This window comes from Antechinus flavipes, chromosome 1 (genome assembly GCF_016432865.1).
Source record: "Antechinus flavipes isolate AdamAnt ecotype Samford, QLD, Australia chromosome 1, AdamAnt_v2, whole genome shotgun sequence".
Classification (NCBI taxonomy): Eukaryota; Metazoa; Chordata; class Mammalia; order Dasyuromorphia; family Dasyuridae; genus Antechinus; species Antechinus flavipes.
This window is the reverse complement of record NC_067398.1, coordinates 327451745-327476129: the sequence shown is the minus strand read 5'-3', so window position 1 is coordinate 327476129 and position 24385 is coordinate 327451745. Positions and strand designations below refer to the sequence as shown.

The 24385-nt window shown below is 35.7% G+C and overlaps 2 protein-coding genes across 3 annotated transcripts in view; both read left to right on the top strand.

Annotated features, from left to right (window-relative positions):
• CORO2A (coronin 2A) overlaps window positions 1-4499 on the top strand; it is a 156315-nt gene extending 151816 nt beyond the window's left edge. For both annotated transcript variants that reach the window (XM_051967025.1, XM_051967015.1), the window contains exons 10-12: window positions 313-403; window positions 2409-2686; window positions 3993-4499. In XM_051967025.1, coding sequence (XP_051822985.1) covers window positions 313-403; window positions 2409-2686; window positions 3993-4124 — 501 coding nt within the window. In that variant the 3' untranslated portion in view covers window positions 4125-4499. The remainder of the gene's footprint in view (window positions 1-312; window positions 404-2408; window positions 2687-3992) is intronic.
• A 7706-nt stretch (window positions 4500-12205) lies between these two features.
• TRIM14 (tripartite motif containing 14) overlaps window positions 12206-24385 on the top strand; it is a 37272-nt gene continuing 25092 nt past the window's right edge. The window contains exons 1-2 of the mRNA XM_051967003.1: window positions 12206-12566; window positions 17738-17833. Coding sequence (XP_051822963.1) covers window positions 12228-12566; window positions 17738-17833 — 435 coding nt within the window. The 5' untranslated portion in view covers window positions 12206-12227. The remainder of the gene's footprint in view (window positions 12567-17737; window positions 17834-24385) is intronic.

The window sequence follows — 24385 nt, the reverse complement described above, 5'->3', positions numbered from 1 at the left end:
CAAACATCCACCAACAATGCAAGGGTATATATCTCCACAACCCTCCCAATATTATCTATTCTCATTTTTTGTCATCTTTGCCGATTTGCTGTATATAAGGTAAAACATTAGGATTGAATGATGGCCTATCATAGCTTAGTTGATTTGTTGTTTCTAAATTAATATTAGAGAACCTCAACATTAAAAGAATCAGTCTAACTTTATCAATTTATATACCAGCAAATGAAAGTACTTCTTAGGCTCACGTATCGTGTCCGTCAGCAGTAGCAACTTCTTTAGGTTATCATTGTCCCTTTCTGTTTGTTATTGTAGTCGGAATCCTACCAAGAAGACATCTATCCCTTGACAGCTGGAGTCCAGCCGGCTCTGACAGCACAGGAATGGCTGAATGGAATGAATAAAGGTCAGGATTACTTCCTTTCTGCTGCAATAAGAATAAAAATCACTGTGACTTCAGTTCAAAAATACTATGAAATATGGTGCTTTTAGTCAAAGCCCAGTGAGTTATTGGACCCAAAGCTAGCTGACATGAAAGTATTTTTCTTTTCCCCAAACATTTATTGTTGTTATTGTTTAATTGTTTTAGTCATGTCCAACTCTTCTTGATCCTCTTTGGGGTTTTCTTGGCAAAGAGAATGGCTTGCCATTTTTTTTCTCCAGCTCATTTTACAAATGAGAAATTGGGACAAAATAAGAGTAAAATGACTCGACTAGGGTCACGCAGCTAGTAAATATCTGGGGCCAAATTTAACTAAGGGTAAAATCTGAAACCTATCTAATCTGCCCCATTCTCAGATGTGTTACAATGAACTTCCTTCCCTTTTTCAAATAAATTGTGATCTTCATGGAAAAATTCATTACATTATCTTTTGTGAGTTTTTTAGAAACAAAAGGATTTTTTTTTCTTTTTTTGATTAACAAGTATTTCTCTCTCCCATTCTCTGATATAAAAAGAAGAAAATCCTTATAACAAATATGCATAATCAAGCAGAACAAATTCCCACATTGTCCACAATCAAAAAATTACATTATCTTTCCCAAAAAAAAAAAAAAACAATTCTTCTAAATATGTCTATAGAGAAAATTCTTCCAATCACCCAAAGTTCACAACTTGATGCCTTCCAAGCTGCCTCACTCTCCCTCACCACATATTCAACAAGCTGCCAGATCTTATCATTTCTACCAGCAATGCATTGCATATAATATATTATTATGATAATTATGTTATTATTATATTATATATAAAACATAACGTGATACACAATGCATTATTATATATTATGTGCATTTTAATGACACAAATAGAAGTTTTTAAAATATGAGATGCTTAGGAAAAAGGTAAAAGAAGAAAGCTAGAAGAAGAGATAGGAGGAAAGAGAATCTGAAAGTGAAAGAAAGAGAGATAACTATTAAGAGGCACATATGGTAATATAGAAAAAAGAGAATGCCACAAGTAGAGACCTTAAGTTGCTTACCCTTGCTAGAAAACCTCATTCTTAAATTCAATTGACTTCACTTTCTCATATCTATGTGCCTTCTCTCTTCTTACATTAGCCAGCCCTTGTAGTTAAGATCGTTATCATTTTTTCCCTGTATAAATGCAATAGCAACCTAATTGCTCTCCTTGGCTCATCTCGCCCCACCTTGATCCATCTGACACAATTCTGAAAGTGAATTCCTAAACTATAGTTCTGACCATATCATTCCCCTCCTCACTAAACTCCAGTAGATCCCTGTTGACTCAAGAATAAAATATGATTTCATCTTTATATCTTTCTTTTAAATCTTTTATTTATACCACTTTGTAAATATATAATGTATTATATGTTGTTATTATATTTTATATGCAATATAATTATCATGTATATATGTGAAATAATATAGAACATATAATAAACATACATAATAATATAGTCATATGTGTATATACAATAGTGTATGAAGAATTTATGAATCTCATCCATTTATTTAATTAAAAGTAAATTAAAATACACCTGTTGGTCAAAAAAAAAAATCAAAAAATTTGGAGACTACTAATCTAGCTACTGAATCTCAAGGGTTATAATATTTGTTGTCTTAATTGAACCTAATGAAAGATTTTGTTTTAAATATATTTAGAACTAATAACGCCCTTGTAAAGGAAACATTTGCACCTTTTGAATCATCAATGTCACTTCTGAAAAATTCAGCATATAACTTGAATATTAGAAGGATCCAGCAACAGAATAAAATTACGAACACATCCTGGCCTAAAGCCAAAGTACAATACAATATAGAGGATAATACATGTTAAACAGTCTTGATGTGTGGATTTCTGGTTGAGTTTGACATCTCTGTTCTAAATTCTTAAAAGTCTCTCTTTATAATCCATGATTAGTGTGTTCACCATCACTTTATTTGTCTTGTAGGGCCATTGCTGGTATCTCTGAGACCAGGGTCTGAACTCATAAACTCTCAACAACAGTTTCCTGAAAGGACACTATCCAATTCTATGCCTCTGCAATCAAACAGGTATATCGACAGGATTGAAAGGAAAACGGCAGTTGAGGATTTCAAGAAGTCAAACAGGTTCTTGGATGAAAAAGGACCAAGAAAAGGAATAGATCAAATACAAGAAGAAAGGAAATCTTGGCTTTCAAATGGCTATGATCCATTTGAGTGTCCTCCACCAAAAACAGAAAATGAGGTAAGATTATATGAAAACTAATCATTGAGAATGAGCTTTTGGATGCCCAAGGTAGAGATCAACTCTAGGGAGGAATAAACAATAATGTTTGTGGAATCCAGACACAGACAAGGGAATAAGGAAGGAAGGAATGAGAAAAAGGAAAGGAAGAAGAAAAGTAAAAGATGAGAGATAATACATAGTATTATCTAAAAGGTAATTGGGAAAAAGGTAAAAGAAGAAAGCTAGAATAAGAGATAGGAGGAAAGAGAATGTGAAGGTGAAAGGAGAAAGAAAGAAATATTTAAAAGCATAGTGAAGAGATGCCAAAACCTTAAGTTGCTCACACCTCATTCTTTAATTCAAAAAATATGCAAATACTTTGAAAAAAATAGGTTTCCCAACAGCTCAATGAATCCCAGGCATTTTAATCTCATTATACAAATGGTATACATTCAGCATGATATCCATGTTTCAGAAATGGAAGCCAGAAAGCCCAGTTTATTGATTACCAATATTTATGTAACTGTGTTTTAAATTTCCTGCTACCTGCTTATATTTCAGGTTACTTCAACTCCTAGTTCTTAATGTTTGTGGTAACTATAGATTATCCAAAATAAAATTTATAATTTATAAAATCAAGGGTTTTTTTGCTAGCTAATTCCATGACAAATTATTTATAGTAGTTTTTAAAATGATCCCCTTGGAAAGATTACAATCTTTAGAGCATTAGCAGCATTTCTGGTTCATTTTAAGTTCACTTTCCTTCTTATAGGTGACTATAAAGCTCTTCAGAAAGACCTTTCAAATCATCTTATCTTCCCTTTATTTTCTTCTTTCTTTTTCCTTTCCCCAGTTCCTCAGAATGCAAAGAAGCAGGTATATAGGGATTCACTTATGGGCCTAATCATTAAACTATTCCAGATCCTCTATGTACAATTCTACTCCTGTCCCATTTCAATCACTTCAAGACTTTCTATAGAAAATTGGAGTTGGTCCATCTACCCACTAGAAAAGAAACCAGATATTGACAAAATCCAGTCCTTTTGTGGCTCAATAAATGAAGAATGGTGATTCAGTCATTTAAGAACAGTTACGAAATAGCTATACATCAGAAAATTGTCCATTTAGATCCAAGTCATGTTAACACAATCACTTTTTTTAAATAGGGGGATGGTGTTGGGATTAAGGACAGGAAATAATAAAGGATAAAGCCTTTTAGTAAAAACTAGTATTCCCCCCTGGTGCTTACTTATTTTCTGATCTACCTACCCCTAAGTTTTTATACCACAAACATAATCATAATAATCAGTCCAATGTTTTACAGTTGCTGCAGATGTTCTATAGACAACAAGAAGAAATCCGGAGACTTCGAGAGCTGGTAAACCAGAGAGAAGTCCAAGTCAAACAGCTGGAACTGGAAATCAAAAACATACACATGAATTCAGGCACTTATTGAGAAGGAGAAAAAGAAACTATTTTCCTGATCCTCAAAACCCAGAGAAACTCCCAAATATCAAAACCACACTCCAAATCTCACAAGAATAACTATTGTTTTCATATTTTTGTGGAAAATTTAATTCATTGAAAAATGCCAGTGGTCAATAGTGCCCAGTTTTCTACTTATCTTCTTTTCGTAGAGATTTTTGAATCAAATAATTTTAAATAATACTTTGGCCTTCAATTCATTATCTCTCTCATTTAAAAAAATACTTTATCAAAGCAAAAACAAAAAGTGCTATAGAATCTCAAAAAAAAATGTGTAGTAGTTGTTAAAATTAGAGAAACAGAGAGAGACAACTAAGAGAGAGAGAGCGAGAGAGAGAGAGAGAGAGAGAGAGAGAGAGAGAGAGAGAAGCTCTTAATCATACTTCTATAAACCGGTAAGAAAAGGAACACCTCAAGGGGATCTCCTCTGATGAGGATTCCTTCCACTGATACAGGCCACAGCCCTTAGAAGAAAATTCTTGCCAGTCATACAACATAAATATCAGGGATAGGATTTGACCTCAGGTCTTACTGGGTTCAAGCCCAGCATTCAGTCCATTTTACCACACTGCCCCTCTAGTAAAAAAAGATAGATTTAAATAAATCTTTTTTCCCCCTGAAAATAAGAGACTTTTTCAAATATACTCAAATTAAACCAAATAGCTGGTCCTTGACTTAAGGTCAATTATAGAGATTTTTCATAGAAATTGAAGAGATTCAATTTCAGAGAAATTGAAGAGATAGATGTATGCTTCAAGGTTCTAGTTCTGGTCCCAGAATGCAGATTATCAAATCCAAACTGTTCTTCCTTTAAAAAAAAAAAAATGTGAAAGACTTAAGTCTCCTTAATACACAGAGTAAGGATAAATAAGAGTAAAAGTCACTTAACCAATGGGTCAAAAATGATTATTTACTTACTGATTGCAGTTTACTATTTGGAAACCTGGGTTTATGGATCATGATGGAGAAGCTATATCGCTATCTAGTTCACTCTCACATTGCAAAAATGGGACATAATTGAAAAGAACCAAATGAGCTGTGAGCATTAACACTAAGCATTGTTGCTGGTGTCTTTTCCACTGCCCCATTCTGAGCAACCAAGGGCATACAGTGGGTGTATGTATCATGCCCTATCAGGTTGTATTTTAAATTTGCATGTCCCCCACATGCTGAGAGAGAGGCTGGGGGCTCACCGTGTCTGTCTTCTCACTAGACCACAACTCCTTAGGCATGCTTTTCTCACCTGAGCAGCATTCTGTCCTGTAAATACTTTTAAATGCTGGAACTTATTTTTATACATTGTCTGTAAAACATGCCTTACTGTGCTGAGGAAGAGGATGAATCACAGTTGATTATTGGAAGAGCAGAAATCCATGGTATACTATCTTTAAACATGTCAACTACTATCTTATCAAGCAAAACTCATATATCAGTGACCAAAATTTCATGTTTAAAAATAGTATCTGGCTTCTCTGAGGTTGACAGAAAGCTTTTTTTTTTTCATTTTCTTTTTTATGTCTAAAATAAATTATTTAAATTATTTGACAAGTAGGGAAAGGGACAGATCATTTTTACCCAATATTTTTTTAAACCTGTCTTTTTAAAATTGTATTTTTGTTTATGTATGTGACCTGATAAGATTAAAATTATTCATATCCACAGTGCTCAGCCAATTAGTAGTGTGCTCACTGATCTATGTACTTGAAACAATAATAGTTTTCTGATTTACTATTCCAAGAACAACTATTGAATCAACACCTGGAGTATAATCTTTGGAAGAATACCTCTGTATAAATGTTGAGTTCTAAACACGTTTCCTCCCTTCACACACGAAAATACTTTGAATTTGTTCAAATTTGTATTATACAGAAGATCAAATGACAAAAATTGGTTTATGCTTTATTAAACTGTGCCTAAAACTATCTGAATGATCATTTTATCATTTCTTAAATTCCTTATATCTTTGTAAAAAAAAATAGATGTTGTGGAATTGTGCAATGAAAACAAATGTAACAAAATAATAAATAACTGCCTAGACTTTTACTTTTTAACACATAGTTTTTTAAATAAATATTAAGTATTCATTTTGCTTACAGCAAAAATCAAGAAGGTTGCAGGAGTGGGAACTACTATGAATTGGCCATTTTAATTTATGGAGATGATGAGGTCTCCTCCTACTAGACAGAGCCTGTACACCCATGTAAATGCATGTGGATCACCCAACAAAATCTTTGGCCTGCTGGTGGAACTACCCTTGTGTATTATATGTAAGCTGCTATGTTCCATTTATTTCTAATAAAAACAGATATTTAAACCTAAAAAACAATTCACACTGATAAAAATAGCACCTCTTTTACCCTACTTTGCCTTCAGATGAGATCTCGTTTGGGAAAACTGTGCCAGTTTGGTGCTGTCTGCCAACAGGATGTCAATATTGAATCTCATGGAAATAAATCGAAGATTTCAGGACTCAACCTCTAGGCTTATAATTATCTGTGTAAGATATTTGTGCCCATATGTGTTCTTTAAATGCTTAAATGCTATCTGTAGATGACATGGATAGATTTATCTGGGAATTTACCCAGATCTTGCCCAGATCAATGAGCAAGGATCTCCATTGAAGAGGGGAACAAATAGGCCCCAGTAATACCACAAAGCTGGGTGCTCTTTTCTCCATTCTCTGAGAGGGATGTCAGGCTAGACATTCTGCTCCCCTCAAATATGTCAGGTCTAGGGAATATAATAATTCTTGATTCAGAAGGAAAGCCACTTTCCTGGTCACCTTTAAGAGAGAACATAATCCTTAGCTCACGCTTGCCAGCTTAGCTTCTTCCCTTCAAACACTGGTTATACAAACAGCAAATAGACAGTAAACCCATTTATTCAAGTAAAATAGCAACCAGAAATTAAAGAATCTCTACAGATTAGTATGTAGTAGAAAAGAAAAAAAACTACACAGAAGTGAATGAATGAGCTTCTCATCCAAGAGTGAGAAAAAGTCTCAGCTCATCCAAGGAGATCTGTTCTAGCAGACAACTTGAAATCAGGAACAATTTGAGGAGCCAGTTTCCACTACCTATTTGTCTCTTTTCCTTTTGTCTCTCCCAAAGAATCTATGAAGCTATTTTTCCTGAAGAATCTCTGGCTCTAATTCAGCAAATCTCTCACACAGGTATGCAGCATGGTATTCTTTACCATTTACCAGCCTTGTGTCTGTTAAACAGAATGAAAAAACACTTCAGCTTGGTTGGAAACCCAGTTATATTTACAAAAGAAATGTTTCAGGGAAAGATATAGTAGATTTTCTTGAAGAAGGATTTTGTGAGGTAATCTGGGCAATTTTCCCTGTGGTTCACACCCAAGGGAAAGAATCTAGCTCAAAAGTGGTTTTCTCCAGTATCTTTGGTTCTCATGTTTCATAGAAAACACTGTCATATATTTTTTACTCAAAATTTCCTCTTTAATAGACAGAATTGTAGCTTGGAGTTATTGGGGCTGGAGTAAATGCAATTGTAAGGAGGGTGTCCTGGCAGTGGATGTGGCCCAGAAGGCTAAGGAATCAATGGTCCAGGACACAGTCTAACTCCAGATAAAGTCACACCAGGAAAAGGATTATCTCTCTGAGTGGCCACTTCTAGAGATGCAAGCCTGGCAATTATACTTAGAGGTACTGCAGTCACAGCTGCTATAGACTCAAAAAGAAAGTTCTTGCCTCCAAGTCATTGTCAGATTGCTCCACACCAGAAACTGATGTTTCATCGATGGAAATGACAAGAAGAGATATTAATATTTGCTTTTCTGTTGTATCATAAGGTTGTTTTTGAGTCACTTCAGTTGTACCAACTCTTCATGATCCTTTTTTGAGATTTTCTTAGCAAAGATATTTTTAAGAAAACATGAGTAAACACTTTTTATTCACTTTCCCAAAAAAAAAAGAACATAAAAGTTATGAATTGATTCTACTACATCAATTCTATCTGCATTTCAATGTACTATTATAAACTAGACATGTTTGATGTCTGCACAACTTTAAAAAACTAAACTAAACCAAAAAAACACCTCAAACAAAAACGAAGTCCCAGACAAGAATTCAAGATCAAGATTTTAGGATTTTAAAGTGAAAATATTAGAATTTATATACTATGCCATTTTATTGTATCTTAAAATGGTTAAGTATATTAAGTACTGAGATTTTATAATAACATTTTGTTATATAGGCAATGACTCATCCCCTGTAATAAAAAAAATTAGAAATGTTCATAGCATTCTGCAATTTTCCCCTTAATATTCATACAGTGCCCTTTTGCTTCCCTGCCTGAAGTTGAAACAAAAGCAATTAGACCAAGCTCTTTTGGAATTCATTTAATTGATTTTTGAAAGATGAGAGAAAATATGTCAATTTTTCAAGATAAAAGTTGGCTTTACATCTCTAAGCTACTAATGGCACTAAGAGCAACAGAGGATATAACTTAAATCTTGCTTGACACACTTAAACAAGACTTGGTCATTTTAAAGTGACCTGTTCTAAGTATATATCTTATTTCCATTGCTTAAAAAATGAGAAAACATTACTTTTCTTCAAGAAATGACATTCTCTTTTTTGGAGACAGGAACATACTGAAAACTGAAAAGAATTCACATGATAGTAGTATTTTGGGGGACAAACAGCACTGTGCAATGACTGTGAGCAGTGCTTGGATTTGGTGAGCTGTAGCAAAGATATTAAAGTGCTTTGCCATGTCTTTCTCTAGCTCATTTCACAGATAGTGAAACTGAGGCAAAAAGGGTTAAGCGACTTGCCCAAGGTCACACATCTAGGAAGATTGTCTGAGACCAGATTTGAACTCAGTTCCTCCTGAATTCAAGCCTAGCACGCTATCCATTGTGCCACATCCTAAAGACCATGAGACTCTTCCTTCTGCCCCATTAGAATGAAAGATCCTTGAAATCAATCACTGTTTTACTTTTTGATTGGTATCTGTGCTTTGTGCATAATAAGCACTTAATAAACGTTTTATTCATTCATTCCTTAACCTCTTACATATCATTAGGCTGTAGGGGAAAGGCAAGACCTAGGGGTTTACACAGAGGTTTACAAAATGAAAGGGAGAGGAAAGAAATTAAAATAGAAAGGGAACATATTCCACCCACCCCAAAAGCATGAATGCCCCTGTCATGTCAGGTCCCTTGGGCAAAAGTGTCCGTGGAAAATCACATCTGTTAGGAAAGATATTGATAAACTAGATGAGTGACCAAAATCACAGCATAATTGTCCCATATGAGGAAACCATATGCTAGCCACCATGCTGAGTGACTCTAGGAAAATCACTTTACCTCTTGTTTTTTGGAGATAAAGAATAGAAACTGTCCTTGATAGCAGGAAGACCACCGTATCATGCTAGTTGTGTGATAATCGGTAAGTCATTTAATCTTTTTAGTGCCCTCAAGTAATTGTAATACTATAAATTATGAATAAATTACTAGAGGATTTTTCTGTATTAGTAGAGGAGTTTTCCAAATTAAGAGTTCTTCTATGGATGTAACCATGGGTCCAATATACATATACCCTATTAAAGTCCTACTCCATATCTCAGTGTGAAGTGAAATTGACCCTAAGATCAATTTTTCTAAAAAAAATATATGATGTTTTAGGTACTCAGTTATAGTAATTACTATAGTTATTCCAAAATACAAACTTGTAGGACTGCTAGGTGGCATAGTGGATAGAGTTAACAGACTCAGAATCAGGAAACCTCTCCAGTATCTTTGCCAAGAAAACCCCAAACTGGATCATGAAGAGTTGAACAACCAAAAATAATCTAGAAAGCTCTCACTCTCTCCCGGCTGTGTTCCTTCTATTTGCCTAAAGACACGTGAACAGGAGAAGTTAGCATAATTCTCACCAACTTACACTTTCTATCTTTTCCTCTGCCCCCGTCATTTTTCAATATCTCATCCTTTGAAATTCACTCTTAGCTCTATTACCACATCTAAATCCTTATAGCTATCATCTAATGGCTTCTCAATCATTCTCCCTCATTTCTCAAGGAATTCAGTCTGACAGTTTTCCTCTGCTGCTTTCATACTAAGAGCAATAAAAATGGTGAGGGCAAAAATTATTTAAATCAATAAAAATGTTGATATCATTTCAAACAGCCACATCTTACAGTTTATCAACATCTTCAGTTCTCTTAACCTTTCTTTTCACCTCAGCCAACCACAAGATCTAAATATGAAGGCTCTCCTCAGCAACCTCTCTCTCAACCTTTGTCTTTCAGACTTAAGACAGGTGCCAATTCCCTTCCTTGGCCCTGGTCCTTGCTCCAATAGGAGCAGGGTTCTTTCCTTCCCCACTCTGCTTAGATTTATAGGACTGGGATGGGATGGGGTGGGGGGAGAAACAACAGTAGAACAAAAGTTCCTTCTATGCAAGCAAAAAGTATCTTTTTTTCCATCTTCCTATCCCTAGCATTGTCAGAACCTCCGTGCTTTTGATATGAAGATTTTTTTTTTTACTTTTACTTACATCTCTTTTTACTATTAGGAGACACCCCACTTTCCAGAGCTAAGATCCAAAAAACAAGCTGTTCTCTGAGCTTAGAATGGCAACAATCTTTTGCACTCCACTCTCTGAATGAATCCAACTACATCAAAATTCTAGAATTGTTTCAGATTAGCATCAGGTAGTCCTTGATCTTGGGCAAGCCCCTATAGAACACCTATATGGTGATAAAGTCCTGCTATAAATAAAATGACTCATAGTTGCTATTAGACCTTATTGCCAGGGCTACAGTTCACTTAGTATTCAGATTTTCACACACTGAAGGATTTCTCCTACTAGCGAAAGCTCTGACACATGGTATCTAGTCTCTCTTATCTAACAGATTAAAGTAAGTTTTTTGATTATGACCACTGTTAGCACTTTGGTTTTATTTTGCTTTCATTTTCTTTTGTTTCTTAGAATTAATTGTGGTTATAATCACCTATATTCTGATATTTTCAGAATTAACTGTGGTTGTGCTAATCCATGTGAGTTCTCTGGTGTGTATGTGTGTGTGTGTGTGTGTGTGTGTGTGTGTGCATGCATTTGAGTTTGACAGCACCTAGGACAGCAGCACCTTCCTTGCCTGCCATACATGCTAAATAAATAGTCAACTGAATTGGATTTGGATTGGGAGACTCTAAGACATATAGATTTGAGAGGTTGACTTCCTTCCATATATTTACCTGAATTATAATAATAAATCTTCATATACTTTCAAGTAGAAAGCATACCTTACTTTTTGTGGTGATAAAGAATTAGACATTGATGGGATGCATCAATTGGAGAATGGCTGAACAAGTTGTGATATGAATGTGATGGGATATTTGTGCTTTAAGAAATTATGAGCATGATGCTTTCAGAAAATCCCAGAAAGACTTAAGTGAACTGATACAAAGTGAAGTGAATACCACTAAGAGAACATTGTACACAGTAAAGGCAATATTGTAAGATGACCAACTGTGAATGACAGCTATTCTCAGCAATACAAAGATCTGAAAAAATTCTGAAGGACCTATGATGAAAAATACCTCCAGAGAAAAAACTGATGGGGATTGAAGGCAAATGTAAACCTATTTGGGTTTGTTTGGTTTTGCTTTAGCATTATTTTCCTTGTTGTTGTTTTTTGTCTGTGTTTTCTTTCACAACATAACTAATATGGAAATATGCTTTGCATGACTACTCATGTATAACCTTGATTAAATTGTCTTCTCATTCAAGGAAGAGGGAAGATGGGAGAGAATTTGGAACTCAAAGATAAAAGATGAAGGTAAATATTTGCTTTTAGATGTAATTAGGAAAACAAAATATTAAAATTTAAAAATAAATAGAACTATTAATTCTACAGAGAGAGGAAGGAAAGGAGAGAGAGGGGGAGAAAAGGAAAAAAGGAGAGAAAGTTTAAAGGTTAAGCAGCCTTCAAAGTTCTACAGGACTGTTTCCTGCCCGTCTACTTCTCCGCCCCTTTTCTCTGACACACAGGAATTACAGATAAATGTTTCGATTCTTTTTTTTTGCTCCTCCCCAGGGCAAATGGCTATGTCTGCTCCTTCGACCGCAGCTGCAGCGGATCTGGGACCGCGTGAAATATTTGGAGTCCGGGAAATGTCAAGGGCCGCACAGCCTGAGACTCCTGGAAAGTTTGGGGGACCGTGCGGGCGCCCCGAGGGAGCAGCCCCCGCTAAGGCGGAGACCCTGGGGGGCGCGGAGCCCGAGCGGGCAGTCCCTTGGCTATGTTCGGATCACTGCAACCGGACGGCCGAACTGTTTTGCAGCCGCTGCAGACGCTGCGTGTGCGCCCTGTGTCCACTGCTGGGTTCTCACCAAGGCCATCCAGTGCGCTTAGTCCACGAGGAAGTGGGCTTCAAGCAGGTACGGCCAGCGGGGAGGGGATCCGTAGGGGAAGAAAAAGGCAAACTGTGTCTATCCTCGGCGAGGTCACACGTCACTCACTGCGTCGTCATCTTCCCTCCACCTGCTGCACTCTCCCCTGACCTTTTCGGGTAACTCTGGAAGGCTGCCTGACAAACATAGTTCTGTAGGTGAGAAGTCGAAGCGAGTGGGGAAATAAGTCCTGTAGGATGGGGAAATTCCTCCTGGCTTTGTTTAATTCGTGCGGGGCAGTGAAATCAGTGCGGGTTTTAAAGTTTGGAAACTAGGGTGGAATGAATGCGCATGCATCCTGCTGGGTGACCTTGGCCAAGGCACTTAATCATCTCATTTTCCCCTGTTCTATGAAATGCTGATAGTTCCACTTATGCTCCTTGGAGGAGGCTGCAAACGTCCTTGAAGGTAAACAAGCGCTGCATGGATGTGAGCTCCCGTTAATTTCAACAGGTACTAAAGTGCCTGGTGCATCAGAAACTGCTAGGAAGATATGAAGGCCAAAAACAAAACAAAACAAAAAACCAAAGAAAAGAAAAGTACTTGTTCTCAACGGACATACAGTAGAGAAGGAGGAAAGAAAGAGAGGGTTAAATTGATGCAAAACCTACATCATATATTAAATCCAAAGAAATTTGAGGGAGGACGATACTATAGCTGGGGGGATCAGGATAAACTTTACTCGGTAGGTAAGAAGTGACACCTGGGTTGAGAGTTTAAAGGAAAGAAATTTGTTTTGTCACAAGGCAAAAGAAAAGCTTATCAAGAGAGGGAAAGCATTCCAAGAAATAAAGGGCAACCTATACAAAGAAATCATGAAGGCAGGGGGAGAGGCAGTTGGGTACAGGAAGCAGCTCTTGTTATTTCTCAGTTTTTGTAAGGTTTCCAGGATGTGACATCAACTACTACCTGTGCCAGGGCACAACACCAACTGTCTAAATGGTTTTTAAACTTCAAGGCACTGAAGAGATTTTTGAGAAATGCTATCTTTTTTCTTTTCTTTTCTTTTTTTTTTTTTTTTTTTTTTTTTTTTTGGAAGAGCAAAGAGGAAACAGTAACATTTCCTGCTCTTCTCCTACTCACAGCCTCTAGCTTGCTAAAAAGTTTATTTTCTATATCCAACCTCACTAAGATATTATCTGGCCATCCTCCAAAGCTCTGCCCAAGTCTTAAAGACTCTGTGAAGAAGCCTTTAGCAATGGCTCATTACTCCCTGCTCCCCACCTGCCTTCCCTGATGATTTCTGTCCTATTTCTGAATTCCCACTGTGTCATTTAGCCCTTGATTTATATACAGATAATCATCCATTTAGATACATATGGCACCTTTATAATCATCTAGTTCGTATGCCCATAGGGCTATCAAACTGTGCATACTCTTTGATCCTGCACTTTTTCTACTGGGTGGGTATACGGAATAGTTCTTATAGGAAGCAAAGGGATCCACATGTGCCAAAATATTTGTGGCCGCCCTGTTTGTAGTGGCTAGAAACTGGAAACTGAGTGGATGCCCATCAACTGGAGAATGGCTGAATAAGTTAAGATATATGAATGTTATGGAATATTATTGATCTGTAAGAAATGACCAGCAGGATGATTTTAGAGAGGCCTGGAGAGACTTACACGAACTGATGCTGAATGAAATGAGTAGAATCAGGAGATCATTATACACAGGAACAGTAAGACTATACGATGATCAGTTCTGATGATCGTGGCTCTTTTTAACAATGAGATGATTCAAATCAGTTCCAATGGTCTTGTGATAAAGAGAGCTATCTACACCCAGAGAAAGGACTGGGGAACTAAATGTGTGGATCACAACATAGCATTTTCACTTTTTTTGTTGTTGTTTTCTTGCATTTTGTTTTCTTTCTCTTTTTTTCTTTTTGATCTGAATTTCTTGTACAAGCTGATATTTGTAGAAATGTGTATAGAAGAATAGCACATGTTTAACATATATTGGATTACTCACTATCTAGGGGAGGAGATGGGGGAAGGGAGGGAAAAAATTTGAAACACAAGATTTTGGAAGGCTGAATGTTGAAAATTATCCATGCATAAGTTTTGAAAATAAAAAACTTTCATAAAAAAATAAAATCATCTCATTCAGCTTCCTTGTTTTACAAAGGAAGAAATGAGGATAATGGAGGGGGGATGATTTGCTCAAAGTCACACAGGAAGTAAGTGGCCAACCACAGTCTCCTCTCACTCTGTGTGATGGCTGCTTTTTTTTTTCTAACTAATTAACTAATCACTCCTTTAATAATGTTATTTAAAATACATTATGTTGCTAGCACCTAAGAAATTCTTAATAAATATTGAGTGATTGACTGATTGTCAAGAATTGAAATCAAACTCACTGGCCTATAATTTACAGACTCTTCCTTTGGGGGAGGAAAAGGAGTAAGGGGAGGAGATCAAGACAGATTTGTGCCTCTTTCAATTCTATCCCATCTCTTCTCTTTTCCATAGTTTTTCAGAGATTACAAACATTGACTCAGCAATTCAGTAGTCTAAGATATAGGTCTCTTTTATAATTCAATTCAATTCAACAAATACTTGAATCCATATTGTGCATAGGGTTCAGTTGTTCAGTCATTTTTCAGTCATATCCAATTCTATGTAAGCCCTTTGTAAAGACACTGGAGTGTCTTTTTCCAGCTCATTTTAGAGGTGAGGAAATTTAGATTTACAGGATTAAATGGCATACTCAAGGACACAAAGCTGATAAGGGTCTTAGGACAAGTTTGACTCCAGGACCACCTTCCTATCCACCTCACCATCTACCACTCCACCTACTAATTATTTTGAATATATTTTGTATACATATTGAATATATTTAGTATATATATATATATATATATATATATATATATATATATATATATATAGTTTCTCCTTGATAGAATGTAAGCTCTCTGAAGGCAAGAACTGTTTCATTCTTATCTTTATATTCCTGGTACCCAGCATAATAGCCAACATATAATATATGCTTCATAAATGTTTTTTTACCGATTGGTTGGTGTGATTTTAGAATAACAAAATCACTAGGGTAGAAGAGATCTTCTAAAACATCCCTTAAAAAAGTGATCGATTTGCCTTCTCTTTGGAAAACCTTCAGTTTGGGGAAATTCACTACCACTCCCAATCAGTTCTTTTTATACAGGAATTATTTTCATTGTTCAAATGTTTTTATATATGTTTGTTCCATCTTTCATCCTTGAGAACAAGAGAATTTTCACAGTTTCAAAAGAAATTTTCTTAAGCTTAAAGAATCTAAGTTTCAAATCACTATGAAATCTCTCAACTTAAGACCATGGAATAATGTAGGCTTAGCAGTGGATGGAGTCTTAGAGATCATTTTATCCAAATCCATCATTTTACAGATGAAGAAAACTGTAACTTCAAAAAAAATTAATTAACTTGATCAAGATCTCAAAGGTTATAAATGGTCAGGAGAAGATGTAATTCCACATCTACCACTCTCTCTACTGCATTACTGTCTTACTTCTATTGTCCCACATAAAATACCCACATCTAATGGATGCCATATTGCTTGTCATGTACTTAAACTTTATTTCTGTGGAGCTGTGCCTAGCTCCTAGTATCTTAATATTAAGTAGGGAATTAATAGGGACTTTTTTTATTTTTAAATTTTAATTTTGACAGAATTGAAAGTAGCATTAAAAAGTAGAAAGGAAGTTAAATTTCAAATCAGGAGAGACATAGATTCAAATCCTACTTATGTTTTCATGTTTTGTGACAATGAATAAGTTGTGCAATTTCTCTGAGCTCAATAAAGCTTTGTGACAATGAATAAATCATATAATCTCTATAACTTCATGTACACATCTATAAACTGGAGATTACAATGCCTATATTTCCTTCAATACCTCGCAGAATTGGTGTAATGAAAACTTTGAGATCATATATGCAAAATATGCATAATTTATAATGTACTGCATATAGTAGACCTTAAATATTTGTTGAGCTTACAAATATACAGTTCAAAAGTTCACCTTTCACTGCCATACAGAAGGGGAAATATTTCTTCTGTACTTCTCCAATTTTTTGCTTACAAATTGCTCCCTTTAATCTAGTAATGTATAATAATGATGATCCCAAGTATTTCAACTAATCTGAGGAATAGAAACAAAATTTCTGAGGGATAAGAGTGAAAGGTGACTTTTCCCATTCTGTGCATGGATAAGTAGTGGTGACTAGTCTCTATGTCAGCAACTGACACTAACTACTGCTCTGTGTATGTGGGCAGCTACTATTTTTCAGTGGCGATTATTATCTTTTTGGTCTACAGGATCTCTCCTAAGTCCTAAGTAAAGTTGTAAATATAGCAATTATGAAGGTAATGGGGGGCTAGCCATCATAATGCTTTCATTTAGATAAGAACAAAGGCTTCATAGAAAAGATGAATATTTAGAACATTGAAGGAAATTGTATATGATATCTACAAGGAGAGTTCCAGCTATAGGAAAATAGAAGGAAATATGTAAGAAAACACAGAATTGTGTATAAGAGAACTGAATAAAAGTATCCACTTTATTTTGAGTTAGCAGAGAAGAAGAGAAAAAAGGCAATTAGGCAAAAAGGTAATTAAGATCGAATTGGAAGCTTGGAATAAAGGGGGAAGAAGCTAGAGGAGAGATAGGATTTTGATTTTAAAAATCAATGGGATAAGATATTTTGGCAGCATATGCAAATTAAGAGAATAGTGGACTGAGAGAAGAGGGCTAAAGGATAAGAAGGATGAAAACATGGAGAAGAATCATAGAAAAGACGAAAATCATCCAAAAATGCCAAAAAAAATAGAGTCTTCACTAAAACTTTAGACAGTTAGGCAGTCCTTGGACTTGGAATCAGGAAGACCTAAATTCAAAATCTTCCTTGGATATTTGTTTGCTGTGTGACTCCAGGCAATTTATTAATTTTTTCCCTCATTCTTCTCATCTGTACAATGAAATTTTAGACTCAATGTCCTCTAAGGGGGTCCTTTCTGCCTCTAAGTCCATGATTCTATAATGAAATGACAGAGATAGTCATGGGTTGTTATTCAAGAAGTAGCAAGCTTTGGTAAGAGAACAGGAATAGAGCTCCCAAATTTCAATATTGCTAAATGTCGTTTTTCTAAAACATCTAACACAGAAAGATATCCAAAAGTGCTTGAAGCAGCTAGCCTTGAAAAAGAAGCAAGAAGTTGCCAACATCAGCAAAGTGAACAAAGCTGCTGTGGATCTTAAGGTAAGAGGAAACTCCCTTTTCTATTGACTGTTGAACAGATGTCTGAACGCAGCCACCATAGGACTTATCTTAAAGAGAGATGGTATCTTCTAGTCTGGGCACAGAAATGTGTTTGTGTTTGGGCATCAGTTTGTCTAAAAGAAACCTGGTACCAAGTGGTTGCCACCAAGGAGAAAAAACAATACTGTTAAAAATTCAGTCAACCATTCTACTTCTATTCAAACATGTTTGCATAGATTCTTATCCCAAGAAGCTCACCAAATGAAAGTCAGAGATCATCAGTAAATAATATATGGAAACTTGTATGCACTGTGTATTACTGTGGGGCAGTTATAATTAATCTTCATAATGATGAGCCATTCTACTTATTACAAGATTTTTATGTGACTTGTGAATTCTTAAACATTTAATTATGTCCTGTATCTTGTATATGCTTAGTCTTAGAGGCAGCATGAACGGACAAATGAAGATCTAGGTTCAGGATTTCCCCCTGACTATACTGATGTGTGATTTTGAGTAAATCACTTAAACCCTCAATACCCTAGGTGACTCTTTTTGAAAATCTAACAGGAAAGATGTCAACCCACATTGAGAGAGGGGCTTTTCCTCACTCAGAAGTTCCCCATAATACATAAGTCACAGATACAGTCCCTATCCATACCCTAATCCTTAGAAAACTTTGCAATCTGTGTTTTGTCATATGTTAGTATGAGAAAATATTGGCAGAAAGAAGGCAAGGGATTGTTGGGAGGGACTTTCCAAGAAGAGAGGCAACATAGTAATTCAGTTAGACAACACAATAATTCAATTTAGTTACAGTATATGGCTGTGAAGGAGAAAAACGGGAAATAAGATTGGAAAAATCATGAAAGGCCATATTCTACAGAGCAAGAAATGATGGAGTTGGGAAAAGCAGGGTTCTAAACCCATACTTACTAGCTGCACTAGAAGCTTTGAACCAATAAAATGGGGACAAAAATTCTTCTAATATCTATCCCATAGGATTCTTGTGAGGCTTAAATTAGATGTGAGTAAAGTATATTATGAACATTAGAGAATTATATAAATATCAAGCATGTTTATTATTATAAAGGGTTTTTAAGGCTTGTCAAAGAATTTGAATCTTGCCTAGTAGACAGTAAGAAGCTAATGAAAGGCAGATAGATGGTGCAATGGATAGAGCACTGAGCTTGGAGTCAGAAAGACTCATCTTCCTGAATTCAGATCTGACCTCACACTCTACCTGCATGATCCTGGGCAAATATTTTGCCTCTGTTTCCCCATCTGTAAAAATGAGCTAGAGAAAGAAATGGCAGACCACTCCTGTATCTTTGCTGAGAAAACCCAAAAATGGAGTCACAAAGAATCAAGCATTATTGAAGTGATTCAACAATAACAAAAGGAGCTATTGAAAGTTTTTTAAGTGAGAAGTGACATCAGCTGACATTTATTTAAGGATAGATATATATGTGGTGTGTATGTGTGTGTGTGTGTGTGTGTGTGTGTGTGTAAATAGAGACATAGAGAGAGACATATACACAAAAGGAGATAGGAGGGGGTGTAAGTAGATGGATAGGATATAGGATAGAAAGAGAGTTAGGGACTGAATGTGAGATTTCATTGGAATAGTCATTTCCTAGTCCTTTTTACTAAGGCAAGATACTTTATCTAAGCTTGAGCTCCTTTATCATAGAATGAGGGTGAAGGTGGTCTAGCTATACCTGATCTAAAACTATATTATAAAGCAGCGGTCACCAAAATCATCTGGTATTGGCTAAGAAATAAACTAGTTGATCAGTGGAATAGGTTAGGTTCAAAGGACAAAATAGTCAATATAGTTAATAATCTAGTATTTGACAAATCCAAAGACTCCAGCTTTGGGGATAAGAATTCACTGTTTGACAAAAACTACTGGGAAAATTGGAAATTAGTATGGCAGAAACTAGGCGTTGACCTACACTTAATATCGTACATCAAGATAAGATAAAAACGGGTTATGATCTAGGCATAAAGAATGAGATTATAAATAAATTAGAAGAACCATAGGATAGTTTACCTCTCAGACCTGTGGAAGAGGAAGGAATTTATCACCAAAGAAGAACGAGAGATCATTATTGAACACAAAATAGAAAATTTTGATTATATCAAATTGAAAAGTTTTTGTACAAACAAAACTAATGCAGACAAGATTAGAAGGGAAACAATAAATGGAAAACATTTTTACAGTCAAAGGTTCTGATAAAGGCCTCATTTCCAAATTATATAGAGAATTGACTCTAATTTATAAGAAATCAAGCCATTCTCCAATTGATAAATGGTCAAAGGATATGAACAGACAATTCTCAGAAGAAGAAGAAATACAAACTATTTCTAGCCATATGAAAAGATGCTCCAAGTCATTATTAATCAGAGAAATGCAAATTAAGACAATTCTTAGATATCACTACACACCTGTCAGATTGGCTAGAATGACAAGGAAAGATAATGCAGAATGTTGGAGGGGATGTGGGAAAACTGGAACACTAATACATTGTTGGTGGAATTGTGAATACAATCAGCCATTCAGGAGAGTGATTTGGAACTATGTTCAAAAAGTTTTCAAACTGTGCATACCCTTTGATCCAGCAGTGTTTCTACTGGGCTTATATCCCAAAGAGATCATAAAGAAGGGAAAGGGACCTGGATGTGCCAAAATGTTTGTGGCAGCCCTCTTTGTAGTGGCCAGAAACTAGAAACTGAGTGGATGCCCATCAATTAGAGAATGGCTGGGTAAATTGTGGTATATGAATGTTATGGAATATTATTGTTCTGTAATAAATGACCAACAGGATGATTTCAGAGAGGCCTGGAGAGACTTACATGAACTGATGCTAAGTGAAATGAGCAGGACCAGGAGATCATTATATACTTCAACAACAATACTATATGATGATCAATTCTGATGGACGTGACCATCTTCAGCAATAAGATGAACCAAATTAGTTTCAATGGAGCAGTGAAGAACTGAACCAGCTACACCCAGGGAAAGAACTCTGGAGATGACTAAGAACCATTACATTGAATTCCCAATCCCTCTATTTTTGCCCGCCTGCATTTTTTATTTCCTTTACAGATTAATTGTACATTATTTCAAAGTCTGATTCTTCTTGTACAGGAAAACAGCTGTATGGACATGTAAACATATATTGTATTTAACATATACTTTAACATATTTAACATGTATTGGTCTACCTGCCATCTGGGGAAGGAGGTGAGGGAAGGAGGGGAAAATTGGAACAAAAGGTTTGCAATGTCAATGCTGAAAAATTACCCATGCATATATCTTGTAAATAAAAAACTATTTAAAAAATCATATAATGACAGTATTAGACAAGATGGCATCTAAGGTTCTTTCCAGCACTAACATTTTCTGAAACAATAAGATAAGTGTTTGATTTGAGAAGAGGAAAATGCAATTTTAAGAGTTCACAAATGAAGTGTTTCTCATATGTACATCAAAATTAATAGGCTATTACAATATAGTCCAGGTGAGAGATATTACAGGCTTAGATTAAGCCCTTGGCGGGGCATGAGAGAGATACAAAAGATAGACAAGAATGTAATGTTTAACTGGGAGAGGGGAGATGAAGAAGAGGGAAGAATCAAAGATGACTCAGAGATTTCAAATGATGCAAATTAGAAAGATGCCAATGGAACAAAAATCCATATGGTGAGGATTATGGTGAGGAAGATTTTAATCAATTTTAAATTTTAATCAATTTTTAAAATAATTATTGCTATTTTTTGTTTTTATATTACCTAAATTTTCCTTGTGTCTTTTCCCCTAATCCTTCCCAGAAAGCCCTCCTATATAATAAAGTTTTGATTTTTTTAAGAGAGAAAGAAAGAGAAATACAATTAGCAAACTGATCAAGACATCGAAGACAAAGATAACCAGAGCTGACAAATGCAGACAGGTAGAGATTATGCATGAGAGACTTGGACTCAGTTGTTCAATGAGAAAGCCTATACTCATTAAGGCCTTCCTAGTAGAAAGTCCAAGAAAAGAGGGAGGGGATAATAGGAGAGAAAGGAAGCATGTAGCCTCAGAGATGACAGCTGACAGAAATAATTATGGAAACTAAAGGAGAGAGAAATTACCAGATCAAAGCTTTGTGGACAAAAAAGGAATTTCTTTACAGCCCCAAAGCTTCCCAGCTTTGAGAAAATGAGGAATTTTTGAACAATGAAAAATTCTTCTTTTAAAATTTTTATTTTCAGTTCCAAATTCTCATCTTCCTTCTATCCTCTCCCCCAGCCACTGAGAAGGTAAGAAGTATGATTCCCATTACAGAAAGCCATGCAAAACGCATTTTCACATTAGCCATGTAGGATCAAAAAGCAAGAAAAAGTGAAAAATATGCTTCAATATGTACTCAGGATTTATCTGTTTCTTGGAGGTGGAAAGCCCTTACTGATCTTTTGAAATTGTGATGGATCATTATATTGAACAAAGTAGATAAATCTTTCACAATTGATTATCATTACATTATTGATCTTTCTGAGTCCTATGTTCTCCAAATCTTGCTCATTTCACTTTGCATCAGCTCATATAAATAGTCCTAAGTTTTTCTGAAGCCATCACCTTTGACATTTCTTACAGCACAATAGTATTCCATCACAAACATATACCAAAACTTGTTCAGCCATCCCCTAGTTGATGGACATTATCTCCTTTCTAATTCTTTGCTACTACAAAAAGAGCAACCAAAAGTATTTTTATATATGTGAGTTATTTTCTCTTTTCTTTGATCGCTTTGGGATACAAAACCTAAATCAATATTTCCAGGTCAAAGGGTATGGACAGTTTTATAGCCCTTTGGGTATAATTTCAAGTTATTCTTCATAATGTTTGGATAAGTTCATAATAACACAAAATTCTTGATGCAATACATAATGATTCATGTGTAAAACAGGAGAAATTCTTAGATGATGTTAAATTTCTGGACCAAATGGGGGAATTTCAGAACAAAGAGGAAAAACTAATATTATGAATTAAGTAGATTTTGCGGACCTAGTGGTGATTAGCAGTCAGTTCTTTGTCCCTCTTTCCAATCTCTATACTTTCCCATTTGGGAAGAAGTACCCTCAATCTTAGGATACTTATTAGTCTGTGGCAACATGTGGATCCTTGGAGGAAAATAATGTTAACTGGGGAAAGAAGTCAAGTTCTTTTGATTTTTCCCAGATTTGTAAGTACTTTGTGTTTAGATAAATAGATAGATAGATGGATAGATAGATAGATAGATAGATAGATAGATATAGATATAGATAGAAGGATGGATGGATGGATGTCATATATTACATATATATGTATACATATAACTACATATGTGTGCATACATATATAATTCAATTACATAAAGCCCATCCTTTATATGAATTATAGTTAATTGTTGCATTTGCATGAGAGGTAGGGACCCTTTAACATTTTCTGTAGAAACCTAGACATAAAATGTATTCTGGTATTTCCTGGATGAGACCAAAAGAAGCCTGATGTTTATAAAGGAGACCCCTGGTCTGGAGCTCAAGCTGAATAGAGTGATCTGTAAAGTAACCAGGATTGAATCTAATCCATATAAATCCAGTGTTTGAGCAGTGAGCTAAGTATTATAATCATAGAAAGAGCTGGAAGGAATTTGCAGGCATAACCTTTTAATTTTACAGATGAGGAAACTGAAGTACAGGAAAAATAAATAATTTGCCCAAGATTGCATAAGTAATAAATAGCAGAACTATAATTCAAAGCTAGCTCTTCCAATACTTTTCCCACATCCCAAGTTCTGGAAATGTTTGTGGGAGTGATTTTAAGTCACTTCTTAAAAGAACATGAGAGAACTCTAGAACTCTAGAGGTGAACTGGAGTCCCAGTTTTCAAAAAAGAAGTGAAGGTCATTTCCACAACTGAGCTTGATGTCAATTCTTAGCAAAGTTCTATTATCAAATGGATAGTTTATAATCTTTTACTATGTGACCCCCTAGAACCCAGCTCTCCTTCTGCCTCCATTGATAGATGTTACCCATCAGGCAAGTGATGGGAGGCAGAACCATGTTACATGTCTGTTATTAGTAAAAAAAAGGGGAAAAAAGCATTGACTTCAGAGTCAGAGATCCTATATTCCACTCCCATGTACCACCTGAAACTTAAAAGAATGCCTATCACTGCCCAGCCTGAATAAAAGATCAAGTCAAAGGCTACCGAAATCAGTAAACTTGGCCTTTTGAACCTGCTCTGCAAATCTGCCTGTTAACTACCAAAGAATTAGCTCCTAGGCTTGTTGCTTTGCGAATGATGTCTCTCCGAGCCCCTCCCAAAGAGTTTGCCTGACCTTTGGATAGTTTCTATTGACAAGGATCCCCTTGTTGCTAAGTATCTTGCCTTCATTATTTGATAATGAGAACAAATAGTAGATTTAACCAGCCCATTATGGAGAGCAACTCAATTACCTGCCTGGTTGGCCCCATACCCATAACCATATCTGACTTGAGGGGGAGATAAAAGAGTCAGTACCC